The sequence below is a fragment of the Emys orbicularis genome, chromosome 23, assembly GCF_028017835.1.
Source record: "Emys orbicularis isolate rEmyOrb1 chromosome 23, rEmyOrb1.hap1, whole genome shotgun sequence".
Taxonomy (NCBI): Eukaryota; Metazoa; Chordata; order Testudines; family Emydidae; genus Emys; species Emys orbicularis.
Window position 1 is genome coordinate 9,624,308 of NC_088705.1, and position 14,915 is coordinate 9,639,222.

At 43.6% G+C, this 14,915-nt stretch overlaps 1 protein-coding gene across 1 annotated transcript in view; it reads left to right on the top strand.

The window, feature by feature from the left end:
• Window positions 1–14,915, top strand: part of MAN1C1 (mannosidase alpha class 1C member 1) — an 89,782-nt gene that overhangs the window by 12,309 nt on the left and 62,558 nt on the right. The window contains exon 2 of the mRNA XM_065421682.1: window positions 12,076–12,172. Coding sequence (XP_065277754.1) covers window positions 12,076–12,172 — 97 coding nt within the window. The remainder of the gene's footprint in view (window positions 1–12,075; window positions 12,173–14,915) is intronic.

Sequence of the window (14,915 nt, forward strand, 5' to 3'; positions counted from 1 at the left end):
ATTTTTTGTGTGTAGTTAGAGACTTAAGAAGTGCAAAGCAAGAAGTCTTCTTAAGTCAAGGTCTTTAAGGAAGCCTATAGGTACATCACAGGGCCAAATATCTTAAAGCTATGGGAATTTCCTGAATGACTTATGCTTCAGGCACAAGACCCAGGAGTGATACTCTTGCAGGATGCTTTCAGAAAAGCACAATTACAAGGTAAGTAATTTCCCCTTTTTATTTTATTCAAAGCATGCGGGAATACCAGTGACTAGTAGCTAAGAGCTAGCACCAAGCTAAACAATTCATAGTTAAAAGCATTTGACAAATCTAAATAATAAAGCAATCTCTGAAGTTTAGCACTCTGCCTCTTGAGTCTGTCTCAGATCCCCGGCATGTGCAGCCCCCTTCTGCACCCTGTCGCAATAGCTGTAAAAAGGGTTATTTTATGGAGCCACAGTATTTTGCAAATATCTTCTAATTTGCAACTATGCCAGCAAAATTAGTTTTTAAAAAGTGAAAGTCCTCTATAAAATTTGGGCTGTACAGTTAATGATTTGAACCGTTCTGCAGATATAGGGGGAAATAATTTCTGTGCATTTCAAAGTTCTTTATAAACTCCAGCTGACGTAGGGATTATTGAAATCACTGCGATGGTGAAGTAGAGCACTGTTGGGAGTAGCTCTTTCCAATATTGGATGTGCTGGGTTTTTGTTGACTTTGCAGCGTCTCTGTGTGTACACGCACAACAGCCTCTTCAAGCATTTTTACCATACGTTATAGAGATGTATTTACAACCTTAAGGCCAATTTAGCAAAATGTAATTTTTTTGGGGGGGGGGGGAAGGGATAATATTCTATACACTTCCTAAATGCATATGAGTGACCCCAAATCCATGAGAATCCAGCACGTTTGGTTCAAATTCTGTGCTAAAGTAAGTATGTTGTGTGTGGTGGTGCGAAGGCAGCATTCGGCAAGCAACAAAAACCAAAATCAACATTCTTTTATAATGTCTTCATAACGTAGTGGTTGCTGAAAAGGGTACTTATCCAACCTTTCAGTAACTATAACCGAGGAACTAATTATCACCCTGGTGGTTTTTAATTTTTTTCTTATGAAGGAATAGGCAGAGAAATTTCTCCTTGTCCTTAGTTTCTCTTGTCTTCTCCCAGTCATTCATATTCTGCATGTTGTTTGGCAAGAAATCTTCAGCTTCATCTGCATCACAGAAGCTATAGTTAGGTCTGAACTTAGCAGCTGACCCTAATTTTTGCAGCGTGCAGAATTACCATTTGAGCACCAGTCTGCGAAAGAAATCAGCCCTCCAGTTTAATAGGATCACTTCTTCCAGGTCTGTGCAAATTGGGAACATGTAAAGCCTCTTGTGAAAGTTCTCTAAACCTTATGACAGCAAGTACAAGTACTTGAACAGTAGCAAGAGGTAATAAGCAAAGGACCATTGCTTTTATCCCTGCTGCTTTTGTGCTGAAACAGTGTTGGTCATGCATTGGAATCTGGTATGTTTGATCACTTATAGAAGCTTGAAACAAGCTTCCTTTTGCTGTCCTGGAGAGCCCTAGAACACAAATACTTTTACTTCTAATAGAATCCTCCGTAAGCTTCAGCTGGAGTAAGTGAGGGGACCCTTAATGTAGCTCTCCCCCTCCTCAAGGATTAAAGCACTCTACAGTTTGCCCTAGACTCAGCTTCATTCTCAAAAATCCATTGTCATCCTTTTGCAACCTGCTGTTTCATTAAGAAACTTTAACTGCAAAATCAACCACTGTTGCTGAGATGTTTCCTAATATAGAAGCAGCAGGACCCAGTGGGACTTAATGCCCCATCTAAAGGTTTTTTTTTTTCTTTTGATACAGTTAAACCCAGTTGTGTTTGGAATTTAATTAGGAGTTAGTTTAATTGTGTTTTGAGATGCGTTCTCTTCCTTTTCAGCTTTCCTCGCAGGGGACGGTGAGACAGGAGGACTCCTGGGTTCTGTTTCTGGCTTTGTTACTGACTCGGTACATGACATTGGGCAACTGAACGGTGTATGCTTCTGTTTCCCTGTTTGTAAAATGGGAAGAATACTTGCCTTTCTCTCATGAATGTGGTAGGGCTTAGTTTAAATATCTGCAAAGTCCTTTTAAGATACGTGCTGAGTATTATTACCCCTCTGCTCCTAGTCTTCTCCTTTGTACATGGAGATATTTGCTTGTCTCAGTAGAAGTAGGGGAGTGGTGGGGAAGCTCAGTTTAATGGTTTGTAAAGTGCTTTGAGGTCCTCAGCTGAAAGGTGCTGTAAAGTTAAGGTTTCATAGCAAATCTGGAGCTACCTGGGGCTTCACAGCTGTCACTAGATCATGTATATCAGCCAGTCAGAATATGACAGCAGCAGGAGGGATAGAATTTGGATCTTTCTGCGGCAGAAGTGCAAACCCCTACCATCTAAATGCAAGGAGAACCTCAATTAGCAGTTAGAACTGTATAGGACATAGGATACAGTTGATCATTTGATACAGTCCAGGGTAAACATTCACCTCAGCTAGTTCATGATGGTGGAATTGTTGTTGAATTGGTTTATCTTAAGTGTGAACCCAAACTCAAGAACTTGGTATCAGCCCTTGTCATGATGCATGTTCACCACTGGAGCGCCCCTTGGCATCAGGGATCTAAGTCTCTTGCGGGTCACCTGCCTTTCTGCACAACTCAGCCTTCCAGTTGAGAAGCATCTAAATCCAATCTGTCAGGCAACAGAAACTCACACTAATGTCTAAAAGTCTCTCAGCCAGTCTGCCCTTCTTCTGGGCTCCATCTTCAGTTTTCCTCTTCGCCGCTCTGTAACCTTCTCCGCAGATCCGGCCTCAAGCTCTGGCCCCTCAGACTGCATCTGTCTAGGGTGCATGTTTTCCTGCAGCTTCTGGCTCAGGCCACTTCATAGAAGTGCCTCTGGTTCCTCCCTTCAGAGTGAATGCTCTCCCCTTTTATAAGGGCCAGATGTCCATTAAGTTATCACCTGATGCCTCCCAGTCCTGCCCCTCTGGCTGAGAAGCAACTAATTAGGTACATCTGTTGTACCTGTGTTGTAATTAACTGGCTATTAACCCCTTTCCGGCCCATGATCTCACCCCCTCACTGCCCTGCTTTTGCTTATGCAAAGTTAACTCTCTAATGAATTCATCTGGTGCTTCCAATTGTAGATTTTTCCAACTGTAGAGTCCAGCTGCAATTTTTGCCTTGTTTGTGTTTCCTATTCAGTAGAGATGAAAATGGTGGAAAAAATCTCTAATATAAGTAGCTTGACGATGCACCCTAAAGACTCTGCAACAAAAGTCCTAGGCAGAAAGCTCTTCACTGACATTATTGTATTTACTTTATAGATAATAAAGGTACATTAGCAAACGATTTACAGTATCTACTTAATGTCTGCCAATAAATTAAAGTATCTGCTGGTGTATTTGCACGTCAGCAGCAGATTTGGCAAAGTTTCAAGGTTCAGCTTTAAAACCCATTTCAAAGCACTCAAGGGCATGGGAATGGCTCAAGATTCTGGACATGGCTATGTAATTTTGTGCTCAGTGATTGAGGAAGAAACAGCTGGATCAATGCAGAAGTGTCTGTAAAATACTTGAGGCTTTCCCAAACATTGGGTGTCTTTCTGAAAGATACGTTGCAGATTCAATCACCAGTCTGGGCTTCATGTAGGAATTTGCGGGGTGAAATTCCATGGCTTATGTTATGCAGGAGGTTGGCTAGATAATTGCAGTGGTGCCTTCTTTCCTTAACATGTGAACAAATGCTATAATCCCATGCGTTAACTTGTGGTAGATAAACTATTTGACTAGGGGTGTATCACTCTCTTGATATGATAGCATAATAATCCATACATTACCAATCAAGGACCCCATTATGCTAAGCGCCTGTCTCTGCATTGAGTCCCAGTGGGGTCCAGCTGCATCTGAATTACGTTTTGAGTTGTAATCCTGACTCTGCCACTGACTTCTCGAGTAATGTTGGACAAGTCACTTTCCCTCTCTGCCTGCTTTTTCCTCACCTGTAAAAGCTTTGAGATAATGATTTTTACTTTGTTGAATATTGAGAATGAATTCCTTTCGTGTTACTTACATTTGAGCATGCAGAATGCTATTCAAATTCAGTTTAATAGTAGTAGTTCATTTTTATTTGTTATACGTCAACACCCCTGTGAAATAATGATTAGCTCTATGTTTCAGATAGGTAAACTGAGGCACAGAGGAGCTAGAGTAGGGAATGGATTTGTCAATGGCAACAAGATTTTCCATCAGGAGTTCAAACTTCCATTCCCAGTTCTAATCTCTGGTACTCACCTCCTCGGTGCCAATAAAGATGAATGCAGGTTTTGTTAAAGTTAGTTAAATAAGAAAAGGTCCAACTAATGACTAGAGAAATGACAAACATTATGATTGTCAGGTCAGGCCTATTAAATGAAAATATCCATTCTCTTCGTGTTTTATTCAAGATTAGAAGCTAACATGACTGCTTTAAAACAGACAGGTTAGCCAGGGTGTCTCTAAATTGCTCAAGTTCCTGTTGGGATCTATTGGATTTACAGTAATCTTTAATTATAAAATGTAATTACTTTAGAATGGATTATCAGTGTTGCTGTCCATTTCTGCATGTTGCCTAGTAACTTCTTCATGTGCTGTAGCAGTGTCTGTTCTGCTAGTTACAGGCTTTTATAATCATGAAATAAAGGCCTGTGGTTATTAGTGCCTGGTTAAATGAAGCCTGTTAGCCAAGTGCCAAAACATTTAGCAATAAAAATATTATGTACAATGACTTCTAAGACGCTTTCAAAATAAGTAGGTCTGAAAGTGACCCAGCATGACAGTGGCTCTGTGGTAAAGCTTTTCAATTTGAGTCCATCATTAGATTCTTCACTGGGGTTTGTGTGTATATATATATATATATATAACTGTCTTAAAAATATAACTGAGGGCCTGATACTAATCTTGCACCAGTTTACACTGGTACAGCTCCCTTGACTTTGGTGAAATTACTCCTGATTTACACCAGTGTAAACAAGTGAGATTAGGATAAGGTCTCACACCTATCTTTTACTGCGAGACACTGATAGCAAGTTATAGCTTTTAGTACATAGTTTTGTCAGGAAAATTATTTTTTGCAGGGTGGGAAAAATAAACCGCAATGTACTGCAGGTAAGAAATCTGAAATAGGAATGGGAGCTAATTTCAGTGTCCTAAAAGGTTGGCGGCAGAAAAAGTCAGGTTTTGTCTGATATGATCTACCAGGCTAGAGGCAGAAAAGGTCAGGTCCTAGCTGATACTGCCACTGATCTTCACCAAAAAGACAAAGAGGAAAAAACCTACCCGTTTTGAGTAGCAAAACAGTGGGAAACTTATGTTAATAATAATTTAAAAAACAAGCAACAACAAAAAGAATTGCTGTTGGAAAACCCCAGCTTGGAATTTTTTAGGTAGTGTGATCGTTTAAATATTTTACAGGGCGCTGATGGGTAAGGATTTTTTTAAAAGCAAAAGAGCCATGAAAGTGGTTATCTTGTAAAGATAATTGCTTTGTATAATGTTCATAGGAAGCTCTTGAAATGGACTGATTGGTTGGCATATTTAAATTTCATCTCTTAGGCATTTACTAATTATCCTAGCCTAGATGGATAAAACTAATCAAATAGCTGTTTGGAAATGCTCTGCATTTTAAAATCATACAGGGCTGACATGAGGAGGCAAATGTGAGTTTGATTTCTCGCTGATCCTCTCTGCTTTTACAAGCAGATTTAACCCAGGGTTTTTAATTAGTTAAATACTGCATATATTACATCACATCTGAAGTATTGTGCATGCCCATTGCCATGGTAGAATATTTCTTTGGTAAAACATTCCTTTGGTGAAGTTTTTTCTTGGACCCTGTTTCTTCATCATATACCCTGAGGGTTCTCCTTCTGCATGTTAGCAAACTGCCTAGCTCACACAACTGGACGATTGCTTTTATTGTATAAAGTTCTGGTTATTGGCCTTCTTCTTTCCCCGCCATGATACCATTTGAAACCCAAAGCCTGACTTTTCACATATGTTGTCTGCCCTCAACTGCATTTGAAGTCAGCGAATCTACACTCTCAACAGTTCTGAAAATCAAGCTTCCTAATACTTAGGGATAGGAATTGCAAATTACACTTGTCCAGTGTGTTCTGTGGTATACAGTCCTGGATTGGAGCCATAAAAGCACTGCTAGAGCAAGGAAGCAATGAAAGCTTGACGTGGTAGGATTTTTAATAGAACTTTACTGATAATTTGGTGTGGGGAAGTGCTGGGGGAGGGGACTTGCAAGGGCTATAGCCACCCCAAAATTTGCCTTAGGCTCCCTACCACTCCTCCCCCCCCCCCCGTAGCCGCCTCGTAGCAGAAGTAAGCCTGGGCAGAGGGTTGGGGTGCCCAAGAACAGCCCCCGGCCCATGTCCCCACCCACTGGGGCGTGCCACCCAGGGCAGGTGGAGGGTCCGGGGTTCCCCACAGCAGCCTGGACTGACTCACTCCAGCCCAGGCTCCTGGGCCCCACCCCCAGCGGTTGCATGCTGCTCCCCAAGGGCTCTGCCAGCCCCAGAGCTGGGTCCTCCCACCTGGGTAGCTCTTACCAGCTGCGAGCAGCCAGAGCCCCACACTGCCTGGCTCCAGCTTCCGGCCTCTGACGTGGCAATGGGGCGTGGCCACAGAGGGGTGGGGCCATGGAGGGGTGGGGCCTTGTGGCAAGGGGGGGCACAGCCCCCCCAATTTTCTGTCTGGTCAATCTTGTCCCCCTCCCCCCACCGGCTGACACTACCCCTGAATTTGATTCACTAAATAAACATGCACAAAGTGCTGTGTTGGTCATATAAGCAAATTCTTACTGAGTCAAGACTTGCCAAACAAATGGAAACAAATTAAAGGAAGGGAGTGAATCAGAGGAAATATGGTAACAATGTGGGTGCAGCCATGTATCTTCTTTGTTCAGCTTCAGCAGAATTAGAAGCATGTGACGTGTCAGTATAAATATTAAACACTTGTAATATATCTTGCTGCAGTATTTAAAGGACCACTGACCAGAAAAATTTGGCCCACCATTTTAAAAATAGCTGTTATAAAACCTACATCTAATAAAAATGTTGCCTCACATTGAAGAAAAAATGCAACGAAAACAGGTCTGACAGTCCTTCTCCTGCGATGTTTGAAACCCAAATACTGCAGTGTTAGGAACCTGCAAGTGAAATTAAGACTCTGATCCCACAAGCTGTTCTGTCCAAATCGACCTTTCCACCCACTGAAGTCAGTGGGGCTCTGCATGGGTATGGGGCTCTGCCGAGGCGGAACAATTTACAGGATTGAGGCAATAATTGATTTCCATTATCTACGCTGAGAGGTGCGCAAAAAGTATTCAGAGCAAAATTGTGGGAAGTAAATTATGTCAACAGGGAAAATTTTAAAAATCCAAAGTCTTAGTAAAACGGGTAAAGAAGTATTTGCCTATGACATATTTAAATTGACAATGCCATTTAAATGTGTAGCGGGATTTCTTTGAGGAAAATAAGGTGGATTATACAGGTCAGACAGAGAGCAATCTGACAAGTTTAATTGTGACTTGGAATCTGTGCTGTAAATCAGTTGAAAGACTGGGTGGTTTGTACTTCAGGGTCAGATTGATAATTGTCAGGTGGCATGCAGCACACCAGAAAATATAAAATCTAAAACTATGAACCAGTTTGCATAAAACTCTTTATATTTGTAGACGTTGTTTTAAAGCTCGATATATCATGATCTTCCATGGCTAGAATGGTATAAAACATTCACTTTTAACCTTGGCATTTCATCAGAAATCAAACTTTAAAACTGTAGAATCATAGGACTGGAAGGGACCTTGAGAGGGACTAAGTATTATCTAGACCAGTGGTTCTCAAAGCCGGTCCACTGCTTGTTCAGGGAAAGCCCCTGGCGGGCCGGGCCGGTTTGTTTACCTGCCACGTCCACAGGTTCGGCCGATCGCGGCTCCCACTGGCCACGGTTCGCCGCTCCAGGCCAGTGGGGGCTGAGGGAAGCGGCGGCCAGCACATCCCTTGACCCACGCCGCTTCCCGGAGCCAGGGCCGGCTCCAGGCTTTTGGCCGCCCCAAGCAGCCGCAAAAAAAAAAAGCCGCGATCGCCATCTGCGGCGGCAATTCGGTGGGAGGTCCTTCGCTCCGAGCGGGAGTGAGGGACCGTCCGCCGAATTGCCGCCGAATATCTGGACGTGCTGCCCCTCTCCAGAGTGGCCGCCCCAAGCACCTGCTTGCCAGGCTGGTGCCTGGAGCCGGCCCTGCCCGGAGCCCCCATTGGCCTGGAGCGGCGAACTGCGGCCAGTGGGAGCCGTGATCGGCCGAACCTGCGGACGCGGCAGGTAAAACAAACCGGCCCGGCCCAGCCCGCCAGGGGCTTTCCCCGAACAAGTGGCAGACCGGCTTTGAGAACCACTGATCTAGACCATGACTGATAGGTGTTTGCCACATGGGTCTGATTTCCATCTTGCATTTTTTCTTTCCTATTTCAACTCCAGCTAGACTTTAGTGGCCACTAACTGCTTAAAAACTTTTAGAGCTACATACCAGTCCTCTATACCATATGAAAATGTGGAATCCCCACCTTCTGAGGCGCAATTAATCTCTTAACTCTAGGAGTTCATGAGATGTGCTGCTAAACTTGGCCTGGGAATGGCTGCTGCAAAATGGCTGAGTTGGTAGAACTGTAAACTTTTGTCGCGGTTAAACTTTTCCAATCACTGCTTCTGGACCAGTGATCAGAGGGAGGAAATCCTGATTCTGGAGTCTGAGATAGAGCCACATCGTGGCTCTTATCACAGAAATATACCAGCGTTTAAAAACTGCAAGTGACATTTTTCTCACAAAGGAGATGGCAGCAGCCCTTCAATATCTCTAGGCAGCATGCCGAATCTAGTCCATCCTCTGTCTGATTATCAGCCCAGAACATAACAGCAAAAGAAAGTTTCAGGCATTGCAGCCAGCAGGAAATCATTTCATACTGAGGCTCTTCAGAACTGCATGACAAATTTAACTTCATTTGCCTGGTCAACCATTTTGAAGGAGAAAAGAAAACCAATCTAGCCTAATGAGTGGGGGAGCTGTCTCCATAAACAGCATTTTGGGGTGGCATGTTAAAGTGAGCAAACCTTGGAGATTATTCCTGAAGTCCTCTGGCTTTACTTGTATGAAACGTCCAGTGGTGGAAGGGGGAGCGGGGAGGGCTCCTATTAAAATTCTGCCACCAAATTGAAGGAGAGATAATTGGGGCAATTTCCTTTTCTCTGCTGGCAGAATTCACCCTCTCTGGCTACTGTTAATCAATCTGCACCAGGGAGGACAGATCTTGGGGCTCCAACATATTTTGAAAAACAAATGTTTTGCCTCTTGGAATGGATCAGAGAGACCAAGTAGCAGGTATTTAAAAAATCCAGGGCAGGATACCCACTCTGCCCACTCTCTGATTTTCATCCCAATCTTAGTTATGCACGTTGCAGAATATTCGTTATAACAATCAATATGTAGTTGGCTTAATTTTCAGCAACAAAGCATAAACGTTCCAGCAAAGTGGAACTTGCGTGTGTTTGCCAAGAGGGTGTTCCCTTCCTCTTTGGTTATGATTTAAAAGGGGAAACAAAAGGTCCTCAATCTCTCACCTCCCTTGTCTGCAAGCTCCTGCCCCTCTGATGTGTGGGTTTTATCACTAGCAACAGGAAAACTGTTTTTGTGGGTGCCCGGCCCCTGGTAAAGGTTCTGGAAAAACATCCCTCTCTCCAATGGAGTACAGGATCATATCCTTATTAGAAGAGGATAAAGGTGCTTTGCTTAATATCATCTGGGAAATCATAGAATATCAGGGTTGGAAGGGACCTCAGGAGATCATCTAGTCCAACCTCCTGCTCAAAGCAGGACCAATCCCCAGACAGAGTTTTGACCCAGATCCCTAAATGGCCCCCTCAAGGATTGAACGCAGGCCAATGCTCAAACCACTGAGCTATCCCCCCCCCAGCTTTCCCCAATGCCCCAGCTTTCCCCAAAAGTGTTACTACAAAAATAGTAAAATAATGAAACCCCCCTATTAAAATAATACTGTCACTGGAAAACAGCATCAACCTAGAAAAAATGAAAACCCTGAGTCATATGATTGATGCATACTCAAGTGCCTTTTACAGGAGGTTGTTGCTCTGTTGGTCGTTAAGTCTTAGCTTCCTAGAATCAATGAGCTCTAGTGACTAATTCATCCCACACAGAATTTATAAAGCCAAAATGGCTTCACTTATTCATCCAAAATTCCTCCTTCTGGCGGTGCTGGAGTCTGAATGTTATCAGTCAGCTCTGCGAATGTTTATCCTCATTCGTATGACCAGCCCTGTGAAACTTTACTTTGGAAGCTGGATGTTTAAAAAAGAAAAAAACATTGGTGATGTGGCTTTTTGTGCGTGTGTGCTAATTAAGGCAGATGCTTGCTACGTTGGGTTTGAGAAATGTACAGCTGGAGAGGGATGGACAGCAAGGGAATCAAAACAGCTGGAAGAATATTAGACTAATGGAGCCTGTATATTTGGGCAATAAATAGTCCAAGAATCCCTAATCTGGACAGATAGACATTGGCCACTGTTACATAGGCGTGACTGTTTTAATTGCTCCTTCTCCACAGTTCACCTACAGTCTTTAAATCCCTCACTCTAACAAGAACAATCTTATCTTAGTTGGGCAGAGATAGAGATTACTGGTGAGCCTCCAAAGCGACCTTCAGATCCACCATATGACTTCATTCCAGGGCTGGAGTCAAAGAAAAGCATAGGTTTTAGACCAATCTGACTGGAACTGTGTGGATTTATAAAAGGAGGCATTGTTTAAGTGGCTGCTTAGAACCTGACAAAAGTCCTGGTCTTTCCTGTCTGAAGAGAGGATACGTGTCAGTTTATTTTCCCTGCCAGCTAGAGCAAAAAGGGCAAGTGGAAGGAAGAAACGATGTTTGCATGTACGTGTTGGAATCATACCAAATCCAGTGCCCTAGAATCCTCCCAGGAAGGCAAATTCAATGGCCTCTAGGAGGTTCTTCCCAACACAGACCGCTCTGTGTCAGAGAATTGTTTGCCTTGGAAGGGATCTCTCAGACATCCGTCTTCCTGGGCTCCCACAAAACCATCTTGAGAAGATGCTATTGAGTCTTGTTTGGAAGATTTCAAAATGACATGGATTCCATCCTCTTCCTCAAAAGCATGGAGATCTGCTATTCATAAAAATGAAGGTTCAGCTTGAACATTAGGGAAAGTTTAAATCTGAGTAACGTTTATTTTAAGATAAGATCAGCTTCTTCTCTTGCTCACTTCAGTATTCTTATGTGCATGATACACCCCAATCCTGCTTCCTTTTCAGTGTTGTATATATTTATATATCTGCATTTGGTGAATGGTCAGGTGGGATTTTAACACTATTGTACCTGATGAATGGTTCACTATCAATATCATAAGGAAATGTTAACAGGAGTACTTGTGGCACCTTAGAGACTAACAAATTTATTAGAGCATAAGCTTTCGTGGGCTACAACCCACTTCTTCGGATGCATAAGGAAATGTTAAAACTCAAAATGTGTAATATCTTTTGGAGAATTAATTTTGGACCCATCAAGCTTAGCATTTATATTTTACCCATTTGTAATTAGCATTATGAAATCTTAGAAGTTCTTGGCTGAAACGGGATAATTCAAATAATTTGATGTTCATACAAAACTTTGACAACAAAGTATTGGATATTAAGTTAGAATCAGGCACCTACTATGTTATCACAATCCCAAATTGTACCCCACAACCGACGGGTCCATCCTGTCAAACTTGAAATACAATAGGATAATAAAAGTACCGAAAGTGAATTTCAAGCAGGATTCTTATGTATTCAGAGCAGCGTAGACTTTCATAATTAGTGGGTCACTGGAAGATGCAGGACTCCTCATTGATCGGGATCAAGCCCTGCATTGAATCTGAAATTTAGTTCACTTTAATAGTCTTGCTAATTACCCCTCCCCCACCTATTTCTTTGTAGATGATGAAGTTTGCTTGGGATAACTACAAACGATATGCATTCGGAAAAAATGAACTTCGACCGCTAACTAAGAATGGACACATTGGTAACATGTTCGGTAAGTTGCCACCGTGTAAATGCAAAGTAGTAATAATGCGGCAAACTCCCATTTCTTCTCCTTTCCCCTTGTTGCAGGGAAGAAGCCTGCGTAACCTCAACCTCCTTCCCCTTTCCATTTTAACAAAATGGGTATCTGGGATTTTCAAAGGAGCCTCTGGGAGGTAGGTGCCCAACTCTCATTGGTATTCTACTGAAGCTGGGCCAGAGGTGGATTATGGTTTTGTTGGGCCCTGGGCCAGAGCAAGTGGGGGCCCCTCCCCACCCCTTCCCCCTGTGGTCCCTGCTGCACCCTCTTCTCCCCCCCCCCCCCGCGCTCTTGCTGGGGAGCAGGGTTGGGGCACGGGAGTTTCCCCCGCCCACCCAATGCTCCTGCCAGGGGGAGCGAGGTTGGGGCGTGGGGGCTTGCCCCGTTCTGCCAGCCCGGCGCTCCTGCCGGGGAACAGGGTCATGGCGTGGGGGCTTCCCCTGCCTGCCCAGTGCTCCTGCCAGGGGGGGTGGGGTCAGGGTGCGGGGGCTTGCCCCACTCCACCCGCCCAGTGCTCCTGACGGGGAGCAGGGTTGGGTTGCGGGGGGCTTCCCCTGCTCCCCAGGAGCGCTGAGCAGGGCATGGGGGTGCCCATTTTTCCAGGGCCCCCCAATTGGCCAGGGTCCCTGGGCATGGGCCCCATTGTCCCAGTGGCTAATCCACCACTGAGCTGGGCATCTAACTCCCTTCAGCTCCTTGGAAAATCCCAGCGTTGATCACTTTTACTATATCCAGCACAAAGTGTGTCTTGGAGAGATGCAGAGCAATTACAAAACCTACCAATTTCTGCACTAAAACATTAAGTTAATTTCAGCCTGAAAACGTTACTGTTTGTCTCAACTTGTAAACGTCAGGATCTGACCAAATTCTGTTTTCTCTCTTACTGCTCCACTGTTGAGTGGGGACGTAGACTTCGTGAAATATTGAATAAGGGAATCAATATTAAAGACTCTTTACACTGTGTGTTTACTGACTTGTATAATTTTTCTCTTTAGCAGATTAGATTTTTGAGGGGTGGGGGGAGCGGTAACTTGCATAATTTCAGTGCTAAAATATAGTGATAGAGCTGTGTGGGGATCCCAGTACTGCAGAAGCAGATGGCAGGAGTGGAAAGGATGGTCTTGTAGCTTCATTGCAGGACTAGAAGTCAGGAGATCTATTTGCCCTGCTGCCACAAAGTCCTTATGTCATCTTAGGCAAGGCACTTTGCTTTTCTGTGCCTGCTTCTTTGTGTAAAACAGAGATAATACTTATGTCAGGAGAGTACGGGGAGGGTTACTTCATTAATATTAGTGAAGTTCTTTAAGTTTCTTGGGTGGAAGCCAGAGATGAACTGTCAGAGCAGCTTGGGGAAGCTTGCATTGTGCCTTATTGGTACAGTCATTGCTATCCCAATCCCATTTTTCAGAAGCACTGATTTCACCCAGCCGCTCCCCCTTCCTCCCGTTTCTCCAGCAATACCAAGAACATCCTACCACAGCTTGGTTTTTAGTTTAGAAATTTGCATTAGCTGCATCACTTAGTTTGGCATTTTGTAACTTTTCCATTCTGATGAACTTGTCGGAATTCCTTAAGGAATGCAGCTGTAAACAGACAAAAGATATTGAAAGGTTTTAAATGTGTTTATCATGCTAAAACAATTGGTGGTGCTTATGCTTGCTTGTAACGTGTCTGTGAGGGCTCTCAAGGAAAACACTCTCTGGAGCAGAAGGGTTTGCAGACAATCATTGAAGAGATGCTACATGGTGCCTTTCATACTGTTAATATGCTTTTTTTCCCCCCTTTCTAACTGCTGCTTAGTAAAGAAATAAAGCACTAAACAGTCCCTTGCCAGAGCATTGCATCTCTGTCGTATTAAAATGCATTTAGAAATTAGGGGAATACTGATTTTTCTCATACAATGCCTTTTTATTCCAAACCACAGATGTACCGTAGGCAATCCTGGTATTCTCCTGACCGGAGGTGTCAAAATTCAGCTGAGATTTTTGCTGCAGCTGCTTGCTTCTGTGTGGGAGGAAGGACACCTTTTTGGGGCTATTTTAGAATATGTTTGTGTGACTGAAAAATATTCAAGTTCTTTAAGGGTGATAGATTTTTCCCTGTTCTGTACGTGATGCTCACTTACAGCTGAACCGTCAGATGACAGCAGCTTCACCCCGAGAAAAGCGGAGGAACTGTTTTTCATCAAGTATGTTCTTGCAAGTCAAAATAGAAATACAAACTGAACAGTCACCTTCTCATGATTCTGTTTCTGTTATGATAGAACAGTGATGTGTTTGCACCTGCCTGACCATCCACACAGCCAGTAATGAGCAGAGCAGAACTCTTCCTCTGCTGTCTCCAAACCTGTTACTTTCTTTCCTTCCCCTGTAAACCAGCTCTGCTTAGGAGGGGGCAGGTCAGGACAGTGAAAGGTTCTCTGCCCATTTTGTCTTCCATATGATCCCCCTTCATACATGGGGATCAGGGAGAGAGAGACTCCTTCCTGACCTCTAGAATTACACCAGTGGCCAGGTTTGGTGGTGGGGTTACCTTCTCTGAAGCATGCATGTCATAGACACGGAGACAGTGGTCCCAATCTTATTTAACCAATGGTCTGATCAGACATGGCTAATTATTCTTACACTTTTACATGGGTAGATAATGCACCAAATCCTTCTCTTATAATCAGCTTGTACCAGGGCTTTCCAATTTTCTATGTACAGCTCATTTGTAC